We start from the raw sequence: 13,903 nt of genomic DNA, 5'->3' as shown, positions 1-13,903 counted from the left end.
CCCTTCTCTCCTTCTTCAGCCCAGCCCGCACCCTCCGCTCCTCTGCTGCTAAACTCCTCACTGGGCCTCGTTCCCGCCTGTCCCGCCATCGACCCCCGGCCCACGTCCTCCCCCTGGCCTGGAATACCCTCCCGCCGCACAACCGCTAAAATAGCTCTCTTCCTCCCTTCAAAGCCCTACTGAGAGCTCACCTCCTCCAAGAGGACTTCCCAGACTGAACCCCCTTTTCCCTCTCCTCCTCCTCCTCATCCCCCTGCCCCACCTCCTTCCCCTCCCCACAGCACCTGTATATAAGTTTGTACAGATTTATTACCCTATTTATTTTACATGTAAATATTTACTATTCTATTTATTTTGTTAATGATGTGCATCTAGCCTTACTTCTATTTATTCTGATGACTTGACACCTGTCCACATGTTTTGTTTTGTTGTCTATCTCCCGCTTCTAGACTGTGAGCCCGTTGTTGGGTAGGGACCGTCTCCATATGCTGCCAACTTGTACTTCCCAAGCGCTTAGTACAGTGCTCTGCACACAGTAAGCGCTCAATAAATACGATTGATTGAATGAATGAATAAAAGATAAAATCCTCGTCCTCGTGGATTTTAATATTCTAGAGGAGAGACGGGGAGGGGAAATCAGAGTTTAGCAACACCGGGAGAAAAAGTGCAGAACAGTGCTCGGCACATAGTAAGCGGTTAACAAATGCCATCATCATTAAAAAGGATTATATAGGAAATCTTAATTTTTGTTGCTCTAGTTCCATATATATCGATATATTCATTCCATTTAAATAGGAAACAAACTGAGGGGAATGAATCTGTCGATTGGACGGAATTAATATGGATTAGTTGGTGAATGCTTCGGAAAAGAGGTGGGTTTTCGGGAGGACTCTAAAGTTAGGTAACAAATTTAGGAGCTGCCAGTAAAATGGCAGGAGGGCCGCCTGGTACGTACCCTTTGGGCACCAGATCAAATGGAGAGAAGGACAGCTGATTTGGGATGCAGGGAGCCTTTGACGCGCTCGCATTTTTTCTGTTTTCCCCATCGTATTTACTCGACTTTATTTTTGTATTCTTGATTTTCACCTCTTTTTTTATTTTTGAAGACGCTTTTTCAAGAGGGCTCTATAATGACACCATTACACTTTGTAATACATTAAAATTTATCCTTTTAATGCGTTGCTTATTTGTACTTTTAGAGAAGCAGTGTGGCTCAGTGGAAAGAGCACGGGCTTTGGAATCAGAGGTCATGGGTTCGAATCCCGGCTCCACCCCAAGTCTGCTGTGTGACCTTGGGCAAGTCACTTAACTTTTCTGAGCCTCAGTTACCTCATCTGTAAAAATGGGGATTAAGACTGTGAGCTCCACGTGGGACAACTTGATCACACTGTATCCCCCCCAGCGCTTAGAACAGTGCTTTGCACATAGTAAGCGCTTAACAAATGCCATTATTATTATTATTATTATTATTATTGTTATTACTTTTTTTCCCGTACAGTTTGGCTGGAATTCCGCTGGTAATACTATTTCTATTCATTCATTCAATCGTATTGACTGAGCGCTTACTGTGCACAGAGAACTGTGCTAAGCGCTTGGAAAGTACAATTAGAGAGAAGTACAATTAGAGAAAGTACAATTAGAAGAGAAGCAGCGTGGCTCAGTAGAAAGAGTGCGGGCTTGGGAGTCAGAGGTCAAGAGTTCGAATCCCGGCTCAGTCACTTGTCAATTGTGTGACCTTGGGCAAGTCACTTAACTTCTCTGGGCCTCAGTTACCTCATCTGTAAAATGGGGATTAAGACTGTGAGCACCCCCCCCCCGTGGGACAACCTGATCACCTTGTATCCCCCCAGCGCTTAGAACAGTGCTTAGCACACAGTAAACGCTTAACAAATACCACCATTATTATTATTACAATTCAGCAACAGAAACAATCCCTACCCAACAACAGGCTCACAGTCTAGAAGAGGGAAGACAGACACCAAAACAAGTAAACCGGCATCAGCAGCATCATTTAAAATAAATAGAATTATAGATATATATATATACATCGTTAATAAAATAAATAGAATAATAAATATGTACATATATACACAAGTGTTGTGGGGAGGGGAGGGGGATAGAGCAGACGGAGGTAGTAGATTTTCTTGTACTTTCTTTCTTCAACTTGTACTTCCCAAGCGCTTAGTACAGTGCTCTGCACACAGTAAGCGCTCAATAAATACGATTGATTGATTGACTGATTTTCTTCTAGCATCACCAGTAACAACTTTTACTAATGGTGAGGGAGAAGTTGAAAAAAACCCGACGCCTACGTAGTTGATTCTTCCTTACAACGCCAGACACGGTGATATTTTTTCCCCACTCTGTGGCCGAAAAGCTCTTGAATTCATAGTGATAAATGACTTACTAAATTCATTCGAAGGTATTTATTTAGTGCTTACTGTGTGCCGAGCACTGTATTAAGCTCTTGGGAAAGTACAATGCAACCCAGTGCTCGGCACACAGTAAACGATTAACAAATACCATCATTATAATTAACAATAAACAGTGACAATCGCTGCCCACAACGAGCTCTCAGTCTGTCGAGCACTGTGCTAAACGCTGGGCTAAATATAGGATAATCAGATCGGAAACTGCCCTCGCTCCAAATGGGGCCCACAGTCCGACAAGGAGGGAGAACAGGGATTTAATTCCCATTTTGCAGATGAGGAAACCGAGGCACAAAGAAGTTAAGTGACCTGCCCAAGGTTACACAGCAGGCAAAGCCGTGCAGCTGGGAACTAGAGCCCAGAAATTCTGACTCCCAGCCCTGCGCTCTTTCCACTCATTCATTCACTCAGTGGGATTTATTGAGCGCTTACTGTGTGCAGAGCACTGTACTAAGCGCTTGGAAAGTTCAATAAAGCAATAAAGAGAGACAACCCCTGTCCATAACGGGTTTACAGTCTGTGGTGGGGGAAGGGGTGAGGAAAGAGGCATCAGAACAATAATCAGGCATCAATAAAAATAAACCACACGACCTCCGACAATGTATGACAATACTATACGCTTCTTCTGCAGACGATTTCCTTGTGGGAAGGGATCATCATCAATCGTATTTATTGAGCGCTTACTATGTGCAGAGCACTGTACTAAGCGCTTGGGAAGTACAAATTGGCAACATATAGAGACAGTCCCTACCCAACAGTGGGCTCACAGTCTAAAAGAAACAATCGTATCTAAAAACTGTAAGTTATTGTACTCTCCCAAGTCCTCAGTGCAGTGCTCTGCACACAGTAAGAGCTCAAAAAAGCCACAGATTGATTAACTCCCCTTTTCCTTTTTTATTCCCCCCCCACTTTCCCTTCTCTCCTGCTTACGGCACTTTTGTAATAAAATGCCTCAGTCACTTCCTCCTCCTCAGCTCCTCCCACCCAAAGAAGTTAGAATATTCAGAGGACAGAAGGAGGGCTTTAACCACTTTAAGCACTTGTCTCTGCGCGGGGCAGGCACGCTTCTTTTCCATTCCCAGCCCCCCACAATGAATGAAAGGAGAAACAGAGGCCCGGCTGGGCCTCCGGCTTCGAAACTCTTCCTTGGCCTGGCCTTGCTCGGTGAGAAATTATCGGGACAATCGTCTCGGGACATCCTTTTCCCTCTGCTTCCCCTCCAAATCGCCCCAACTCACTCCTTTAGCTCTCTCCTCCCCACAGCACTTGTGTATAGATGTACGTATTTATAATTATCATTCTATTTATTTTTAGTACTGATGTGTATCTATGATTCTTTTTTTATTTATAATAATGCTACTGATGCCTGTTTACTTGTTTCGGTGTCTGTCTTCCCCCTTCTAGACTCTGCGCCCGTTATGGGCAGGGATTGTCTCTGTTGCTGAATTGTATTTCCCGAGCGCTTAGGACAGTGCTCTGCACACAGTAAGCGCTCAATAAATACGATTGAATGAATGAAGGGGGGCTCAGGGGGAGATGGAACACCCCCGAGCCCCCCGAGATGTCCTCGGCCGTCCCTGGATGCGTTGGGGTGGGGATGGGGAGAGAGATCAGAAGGTCTTGCAACCCCGGAATCTGAGCGCTCAGAGAAATTTTACCGGTGCAGGGGTGGCGTAGGGAGGAAGGAGAGGCAAAGCCTTAACGAAGTGACATCTTCTTCTTCCGTTACATTTGCTCCCTTTACTAACCCTTTCCTCAGCGCCACAGCCCTTTTGTCCATATCCCTAATTTACGTATTTCTGTGAGCTGGTTGTGGGCAGGGAATAAATAATAATAATGATGGTGGTATTTGTTAAGTGCTTGCTATGTGCCAGGCACTGTTCTAAGCGCTCGGGTAGATACAAGATAATAGGGTTGGACACAGTCCCTGTCCCACATAGGGCTGGCACTCTTGGTTTCCATTTTACAGATGAGGGAACCGAGGCACAGAGAAGTTAAGTGACTTGCCCAAGGTATGTGTTTGATGTTAGATTGTACTCTCCAAAGCGCTTAGTTCAGAGCTCTGCACAGAGTAAGGGCTCAATAAATATGATTAGTAATTATAATAATAATGATTATGGTATTTAAGTGCTTACTATGTGTCAGGCACTGTAGTGAGTGCTGGGATGGATATAAGCAAATCGGGTTGGACAGTCCCTGTCCCACGTGACTGTGAACTTCATCCGCCAAGCTAGCTCTCTTCCTCCCTTCAAGGCCCTACTGAGAGCTCACCTCCTCCAGGAGGCCTTCCCAGACTAAGCCCCCTCCTTCCTCTCCCCCTCGTCCCCCTCCTCATCCCCCCGCCTTACCTCCTTCCCCTCCCCACAGCACCTGTATATATGTTTGTACGTATTTATTTATTTTATTTGTACATATTTATTCTATTTATTTTATTTTGTTAATATGTTTTGTTTTGTTCTCTGTCTCCCCCTTCTAGACTGTGAGCCCACTGTTGGGTACTGACCCTCTCTATATGTTGCCAACTTGTACTTCCCAAGCGCTTAGTACAGTGTTCTGCACACAGTAAGCACTCAATAAATACAAATGAATGAATGAATGAAAGGGATTGTCACTATTGTTGTATTGTACTTTCCTAAGCGCTTAGTACAGAGCTCTGCAGCACACAGTATGCTCTTAATAAATTCGACTGAATGAATGAATGAATGAATGAATCAATCAATCGTATTTATTGAGCGCTTACTGTGCGCAGAGCACTGTACTAAGCGCTTGGGAAGTACAAGTTGGCAACATATAGAGACGGTTCCTACCCACCAGTGGGCTCACAGTCTAGAAGGGGGAGACAGAGAACAAAACCAAACATATTAACAAAATAAAATAAATAGAATAGATACGTACAAGTAAAATAAATAAATAAATAAATAGAGTAATAAATATGTACAAACATATATACATATATACAGGATATATACCCGGAAAGACAGGGGAAGGATAGGGTTTGGGTGGGAAGATGAGGACTTCTGTATTGAGCTAATCCGAAATCAAGCCTTTGAGCCGTTTCACTCAACTGTTATTTCAGAGAGCAAACTGGCAAGGAAAAAGAACTGATTACGTTCTCTTGGTAACGCACTAATCAACTGACAAAAAGTACTTATTGAGCACCTGCTATACGCACTGTACTAAGAGCTTTAACGTAATCTATTTCCATAAGTTTTTTTCTTCAGTAAAACAAGATCTTCCCTGCACAAAAGAGGTTTTTTGAATAATCAGTGGGCTGATGGGGCTCACAGTCTCAATCCCCATTTTGCAGATGAAGTAACTGAGAAAGAGTGGAGTGACATGCTCAAGGTCATACAGCAGATAAGTGGCAGAGCTGGAATTAGAACCCATGACCTTCTGACTCTCAGGTCTGTGCTCTATCCACTACGCCATACTGAAGTCTTTTTCCTGCTCTAGGCAATAAACTTGTGAGCAGGGACTGTCTCTACCAGTTCTGTTATATTGTATTCTCCCAAATGCTTTGCACAGTGCTCTGCACATGGTAACTGCTCAATAAATACAATTGATAGATTGAGCGGAGCTGGCTGGCTGGAGCGCTACAGGGATAGGAGGTGTACTTTCTTGACCCCTTAGTTTCCTATTCTTCGCTCCCCTCCCAAACTCTCCCATCCCTTCAGAACCCAAGAATTCCTGCACCTTTTGGGAATGCATTTATTTTAATGTCTGCCTCCACAGCTAGATTGTAAGCTCGTTGTAGACAGGGAATATGTCTGTTTATTGTTTTACTCTCCCAAGAGCTTTATACAGTGCTCTGGATACAGTAAGTCCTCGCTAAATACGACTGACTGAATGAATCTGACACTGACCCTGTGTGCTTCAGTCAATCAATCCATCAATTAATGGTATTTATTGAGTGCATGCTATGTGCAGGCCGTTATACTCAGTGCTTGGGAGAATACAGTATGGAATAATTAGCAGACACATTCCCTGCCCATAAAGAGCATACAGTCTGGAGCCAGGCAAGTCCAGGTTGGAGAAAGGAACCTGGTTTTCAGCTGAAGGGAACAAAGGGTTCAGTCATGAGAACTGAAAATCTGTGTCAGGTTTCTTCTCCTCCTCCCCCAACCCAATTTCTTATAATAGTCCCACCTGGGCAGCTGAGTATCTTTATTTATTTATTTATTTTTAGTTTCCCATGAATAATAATAATAATAACTATGGTACTTGTTAAGCACTTACTCTGTGCCAAGCACTGTCCTAAGTGCTGGGGTAGATATAAATTAATTAGGTTGGAAACCCTCTAATAATCTCAAATCCCACCATTCCCAAGCACTGCTGCTGGATAAACAGTGACCCTCAATTCCCTTACAACTGGCTGTCCTGTGCCTCCAATCCATGCATCAGAGCAGCGAAGGACTCTTTTTATAATAATAACAATAATAATGATGGCATTTATTAAGCGCTTACTATGTGCAAAGCACTGTTCTAGGCACCGGGGAGGTTACAAGGTGATCAGGTTGTCCCACAGGGGGCTCACAGTCTTAATCCCCATTTTACAGATGAGGTAACTGAGGCTCAGAGAAGTTAAGTGACTTGCCCAAAGTCAAACAGCTGACAATTGGCGGAGTCAGAATTTGAACCCATGACCTCTGACTCCAAAGCCTGGGCTCTTTCCATTGAGCCACACTGCTTCTGCCAGGCACTGTAATAAGCTCTGGAGCAGATACAAGCAAATCAGGGTGGGCATAATCCATGTCCCACAAAGGGCTCACAATCTTAGTCCCCATTTTACAGATGAGGTAACTGAGGCACAGACACTTTGGTCAAATAACAGAAAATGGAGAAGCCATTTTCTCAGTTCCTTCTAAAACCCAGGTCCCCGCCTTACCTCCTTCCCTTCCCCACAGCACCTGTATATATGTATATATGTTTGTACATATTTATTACTATATTTATTTAGTTTACTTGTACATATCTATTCTATTTATTTTATTTTGTTAATATGTTTTGTTTTGTTCTCTGTCTCACCCTTCTAGACTGTGAGCCCACTGTTGGGTAGGGACCATCTCTATATGTTGCCAACTTGTACTTCCCAAGCGCTTAGTACAGTGCTTTGCACACAGTAAGTGCTCAATAAATACGATTGATTGATTGATGATTGATTGATTCTGAGTCCAAGGCCCATAGTCTATCCACTAGGTAGATTGCCTCTCCGTGAACATATTTTTATTTGTTTTCATTGTGGAATAGGATGTTGTTGTGAATACACCTGTTTGATCAAATTCCCCCAGAGCAGAAGAGTACCTCCAACGAAACACTTACATGTTTAGACATAGTCACATCTGTCCAAAAGCGTGACTGCTGTGGCTGGGTGGGTGGGTGAGTGACAGAGAGTTGTTTCCTTGAAGGGGAATCTTTTCCACATTACGGTCCACACAGTGAAATAAGGCCCAGTTTTTTTGTTTGTTTTATTTGTGTGTGTGTGTGTGTGTGTGTGTGTGTGTGTGTGTGTGTGTGTGCGCGCGCGCGCACCTTCAGAAATTTGGAGGAATTGATGTTCGGAGAACAATGACAGTGCTAACAGTTAACCAGCATGTTGGAAACACCTACAAAAAGAGTGGATCTGATGCTGAGTGTTAACACCACAGGAACCTCACCTCCCTTCTCTCCTTCTCCAGCCCAGCTTGTACCCTCCGCTCCTCTGCTGCCGCTCACTTCCTCACTGGGCCTCGTTCTCACCTGTCCTGCCATCGAACCCCGGCCCATGTCCTTCCCCTGGCCTGGAATGCCCTCCCTCAGCCAAGCTAGCTCTCTTCCTCCCTTCAAAGCCCTACTGAGAGCTCACCTCCTCCAAGAGGCCTTCCCAGACTGAGCCCCCTTTTTCCTCTCCTCCTCCCCATCCCCCCGCCCTACCTCCTTCCCCTCCCCACAGGACCCGTATATATGTTTGTACAGATTTATCACTCTATTTTACTTGTACACCTGTCTACATGTTTTGCTTTGTTGCCTGTCTCCCCCTTCTAGACTGTGAACCCATTGTTGGGTAGAGACCATCTCTATATATTGCCAACTTGTACTTCCCAAGCACTTGGGACAGTGCTCTGCACACAGTAAGTGCTCAATAAATACGATTGAAGGAATGAACCTATCTTACATAGTGTAGGGAACCAAAATAGCTCAGCATTTTCTGAGAGAGTTGTTTTTTCCAGTTTGAAGGATTAAGCTCAATTAACAATATTTTTCCAATTTTTTTTTTTTGGATTACCTATTCTTTTAATGGAAGGGCTAAGATAACATGGTCCTTTGGGAGAGACTCTAAATTCATTCATTCATTGTCATATTTATTGAGTGCCTACTGTGTGCAGAGCACTGTACTAAGCACTTGGAAAGTACAAATCGGCAACAGATAGAGACAATCCCTACCCAACAACGGGCTCACGGCCTAGATGGGGGAGACAGACAACAAAACAAAACAAGTAGACAGGCATCAATAGCATCCAAGAGAGGGATTTTACATAAATGGTTGCAGTGAGAACTCCTTGTATGAACTGTTCTCCATTGGGATTTTTGAGAAGGAAAAATTAAAGAGAAGTTAAAGAAATTAAAGAAAAGAAAATTAAAATTAAAGAAAATTAAAGAAAAATTGGAGAAACGGCATGGCTCAGTGGAAAGAGCACGGGCTTTGGAGTCAGAGGTGACTCTCCCAAGGGCTTGTTACAGTGTTTTGCACAAAGTACTCAATAAATACTATTGAATGATTGAAGCCTTGTGGTAAGATGGAGGAACAATTGCTAGATCTAGACTGCAGAACTAAAACAACACCAAGGAGATAGCAAAGTTTAATAATAAATAAGCCTTTTGCATTAAACAAGCAGTGTGGCTCAGTGGAAAGAGCACGGGCTTTGGAGTCAAGAGATCGTGGGTTCCAATCCCGGCTCCGCCACTTGTCAGCTGTGTGACTTTGGGCAAGTCACTTAACTTCTCTGGGCCTCAGTTCCCTCATCTGTAACATGGGGATGAAGACTGTGAGCCCCACGTGGGACAACCTGATTACCTTGTATCTACCCCAGCGCTTAGCACAGTGCTTTGCACATAGTAAGCGCTTAACAAATACCAACATTATTATTATTATTATTATTATTATTCACAAGAGGCAACAGTTCTGAACCAGTCATCTCACTGGTCTCCTGACCTCCAGTATCCCTCGTCTTCCATCCGTACATTCATTTATTCATTCAATCATATTTATTGAGCACAGTACTAAGTACTTGGAAAGTACAATTCGGCAACAGAGAAAATACCTACCCAGCAATGGGCTTACAGTTATATCAATAACGTTTCTAATGTTCCTCATACCTCATGAACCAATCACTGAATCAGGCAGAAACTTCTAGCCATTTTCTTTAAAGCACTCCAACGACACTCTCTCTCTTAATTATCAATATTCTTCTTCCACTATCCCCCAACTCACACTCTTCTTTCCTTACAAGACTACCCATTTACTAGGTCTTGTTCTTGTTTCTCTGACTTCTTGCTCATGCCTTTCTGACTTCCTGGAACTCCTCTGCATTTCATATCAATAAACCACAGCTCTTCTCAAAAATCCCATCTCCTCCAGGAGGCCTTTCCCAATTATTTTTTTCCAAGTTCTATCTCCATCCCATTTTTTTTTTTTCACCAAGTACACACTTATGCGTTCACAATCACCCATAGCACTTTTGGACATATTATCATAAGCATTTGACTGTTTAAGCACTTACAGAAAGCTCAAATTGGTTTTCCCTTTCTCTTCTTCCTGTAAATTATTTTTTATGTGTCTCCCCCTACTAGACTGTCAGCCCCTCGGGGTCATGAATCATATCTTCTAAGCTCTTTAAGTGCTTAGTACCACACTCTGCACACAGTAGGTGTTAAATTGTACTGATGGAAAGCAAACAAATATGTAATCCAGCTACTCTCATCCTTGCTTGGTAAAACAAATACTAGTAGTCTGTTCAACAATCTTACATCCAATACATTACATCCAATAGTAATGAGTCTCATTTATGTCCCCTACATGCCTTTCCCTTTGTGTTTATTATGCACTTGGCTGTGTACTCCTTAAGCACTTTGATACTCATCTCAACCCCTGGCTATTTTAATCTAAATGTTCCTAAACTCTACTATTTTCCTCATCTCTAATCTAAATGTCTGTCTGCCACCTCCCCTTGTAGAATGTAAGCTCTTTGTGGACAGGGATCGTGTCTACCAACTCCATTGCATTATACTTTCCCAAGTGCTTATACAGTGCTCTGCACATAGTGGATGTTCAAATACCACTAATTGACTGATTATTACCATTGATCCATCAACGGATTGATTCATTCATTCATTTATTGAACACTTACTGTGTGCAGAGCACTGTACTAAGTGCTTGGTAAGTACAAGTTGGCAACAAATAGAGACAGTCCCTACCCATAGCAGTATTGTAGAGCATGTGATATGACAGGGTTTTGATATGCACACAGAGATATATGTTTTCTTTCAGAATATTTACCAGATTGAAATTCCATTCAACAAATATAGTTTTGATTTTCAGGGTTGACTGTGAAACCTAGTCATTCCACCTGTAACCTGGAGAGGTTGGCGGAGAATGTGGATTCAACTGTGACATTTCCTGGACTCAAACGACTCCCCACTACCGGCACCTTAAGATGGGAATATGGAAAAAGAAACTCCAGCACTGATGGATCCATCCTCATTTACTACATGCAATCTTCAGAGCTACCAAATATCCATTCAACATTCTTGAATCGGGTGACTTTCAACATATCTAGTGGGGCACTAGCCCTTTCCCAGCTGAAGCTGGGAGATAGAGGTCTTTATAAGTTCAAGGTAGAAGGAGAAGAAAAATGCTTCTGGTTGGAGGTCACTGGTAAGTTAAAGGCCCCTGGGCATTTCCTCTCATCCTCTGCTGGTCTAAATTGGTTCCCCCAGGAAGGTAGAGATCCAACATTATTTCCAGTGGGTTTTTTTTTATTTTTAATGATATTTAAGTGCCTACTATGTGTCAGACACTGTATTAAGCACTGGGATAGATACAAGCAATTCAGATTGGACCCAATTCATGCCCCTTGTGGTGCCTGCAGTCTTAATCCCCATTTTACAGATGGGGTAACTGAGGCACAAAGAAGTTAAATGACTTACTCAAGATCACACAGCAGACAAGTAGGCATGGTATAATGGATAGAGTATGGGTCTGAGAGTCAGGAGGTAATGGGTTAAAATCCCGGCTCCACCATTTGTCTGATGTGTGATCTTGGGTGAGTCACTTCACTTCTCTGGGCCTCAGTTCCCTCATCCGTAAAATGGGGGTTGAGACTGTGAGCCCCCCTTGGGGCAGGGACTGTGTCCAACCCGATTAACTTGTATCCACCCCAGCACTTTGTACAGTACCTGGCACGTAGTAAATGCTTAACAAATACCACAATTATTATTATTACTATTAGTAAGTGGGGGAGCTGGGATTATTTGACAGTACTACTACTACTACTACTACTACTACTACTACTAATTATGATGGTATTTGTTAAACGTTTACTATGTGCCAAGCACTGTTCTAAGCACTGCGGTAGATACAAGGTTGAACTCAATCCATGCCCCACATGGGGCTCACATTCTTAATACCCATTCGACAGATGAGGTAACTAAGGCAACAAAGAAGTGTCACAGAGCAGACAAGTGGCGGAGCAGGAATTAGAACCCAGGCCCTTCTGACTCTCAGGTTGCTCTATCCACTAAGCCACACTGACAGTTCCAGGTGGGCCAATTTGAGAGCATTTTCTTTCAGCTTGGGAGGGATTCTTTCTAGGACTCCCCTTTTGGCTCTTGGCATGTGGAGAGATAGTCTTAAAGTACTATAGGGGCCAAAAGTCAGGCATGGCCCAGCTATTGCAGGATAGAGTTTCTGGGGCACACATTGCTCTTCTGTCCAGTAATGCCACAGGTAGGGGGTGACTTTTCAAAATCAACCAATCACTATTATGAAGAAAACTAGCAGCATGGCTTAGTGGATAGAACATGAGTCTGGGAGTCAGAAGGACCTGGGTTCTAATCCTGTCTTTGCAACTTGTCTTCTGTGTGACTTTGGGCAAGCCACTTAACTTCACTGGGCCTCAGTCACCTCATCTGTAAAATAAGAGAAGCAGCATGGCATAGCGGATAGAGCACAGGGCCTGGGTTCTAATCCCGGCTCCGCCACTTTTCATTCATTCAATTGTATTATTGAGTGCTTACTGTGTGCAGAGCACTGTACTAAGTGATTGTGAAGTACAAATTGGCAACATATAGAAACAGTCCCTACCCAACAACGGGCTCACAGTCTATATGGACAAATATATACAAGTGCTGTGAGGAGGGGAAGGGGGAAGGGCAGAGGGGGTGATAGGGCGGGGAAGAGGAGGAGAGGAAAAAGTGGGGGGCTCAGTCTGGGAAGGCCTCCTGGAAGAGGTGAGCTCTCAGAAGGGCTTTGAAGGGAGGAACAGAGCTAGTTTGGCGGATGTGTGGAGAGAGGGATGTGTGGGCCAGGGATCGATGGTGGGACAGGCGAGAATGATGCCCAGTGAGGAGGTTAGTGGTGGAGGAACAGAGTGTACGGGCTGGGCTGTAGAAGGACAGAAGAGAGGTGAGGTAGGAGGGGGTGAGGTGATGGAGAGCTTTGAAGCGAGAGTGAGGAGTTTTTGCTTCATGCGAAAGTTGATAGGCAACCACTGAAGATTTTTGAGGAAGGGAGTAACATGCCAAGAGCATTTCTGTACAAGGATAATCCAGGCAGCATAGTGAAGTATAGACTGAAGCGGGGAGAGACAGGAGGATGGGAAATCAGAAAGGAGGCCGATGCAGTAATCCAGTAGGGATAGGATGAGAGATTGAACCAGCAAGGTAGTGGTTTGGAGGGAGAGGAAAGAGTGGATCTTGGCAATGTTGTGGAAGTGAGACTGGCAGGTTTTGGTGACAGACTGGATGTGTGGGGTGAATAAAAGCGCAGAGTCGAGGGTGACACTAAGGTTGCAGGCTTGTGAGATGGGAATGATGGTAGTCCCGTCTATAGTGTTGCTAAATTCAGGGAGAGGACAGGGTTTTGGAAGGAAGATAAGGAAGTCAGTCTTGTACATGTTTTAGATGGCAGGCAGACATCCAGATGAAGTTGTCCTGATGGCAGGAGGAGATACAAGCCTGGAGGGAGGGAGAGAGAGCTGGGACAGAGATGTAGATTTGGTTGTCATCAGCGTAGAGATGATAGTTGAAGCCATGGGAGCAACTGAGTTCACCAAGGGAGTGAGTGTAGATAGAGAACAGAAGGGGACCAAGAACTAACCCTTGAGGAACCCCTACAGTAAGGGGATGGGAGGGGGAGGACGAGCCTGCAAAGGAGAATGAACAGCCAGAGAGATAAGAGGAGAATCAGGAGAGGATGGAGTCTGTGAAGCCAAGGTTGG

At 44.0% G+C, this 13,903-nt stretch overlaps 1 protein-coding gene across 1 annotated transcript in view; it reads right to left on the bottom strand.

Annotated features, from left to right (window-relative positions):
- Nucleotides 1-13,903, bottom strand: part of LOC119929604 (hemicentin-1-like) — a 55,343-nt gene that overhangs the window by 28,066 nt on the left and 13,374 nt on the right. Inside the window, exon 4 of the mRNA XM_038747781.1 lies at nucleotides 956-1,125. Coding sequence (XP_038603709.1) covers nucleotides 956-1,125 — 170 coding nt within the window. The remainder of the gene's footprint in view (nucleotides 1-955; nucleotides 1,126-13,903) is intronic.

The sequence above is a fragment of the Tachyglossus aculeatus genome, chromosome 6, assembly GCF_015852505.1.
Source record: "Tachyglossus aculeatus isolate mTacAcu1 chromosome 6, mTacAcu1.pri, whole genome shotgun sequence".
NCBI lineage: Eukaryota > Metazoa > Chordata > Mammalia > Monotremata > Tachyglossidae > Tachyglossus > Tachyglossus aculeatus.
Note: the sequence above shows the minus strand (reverse complement) of the source record. Positions and strands in the feature narration are given on the sequence as shown.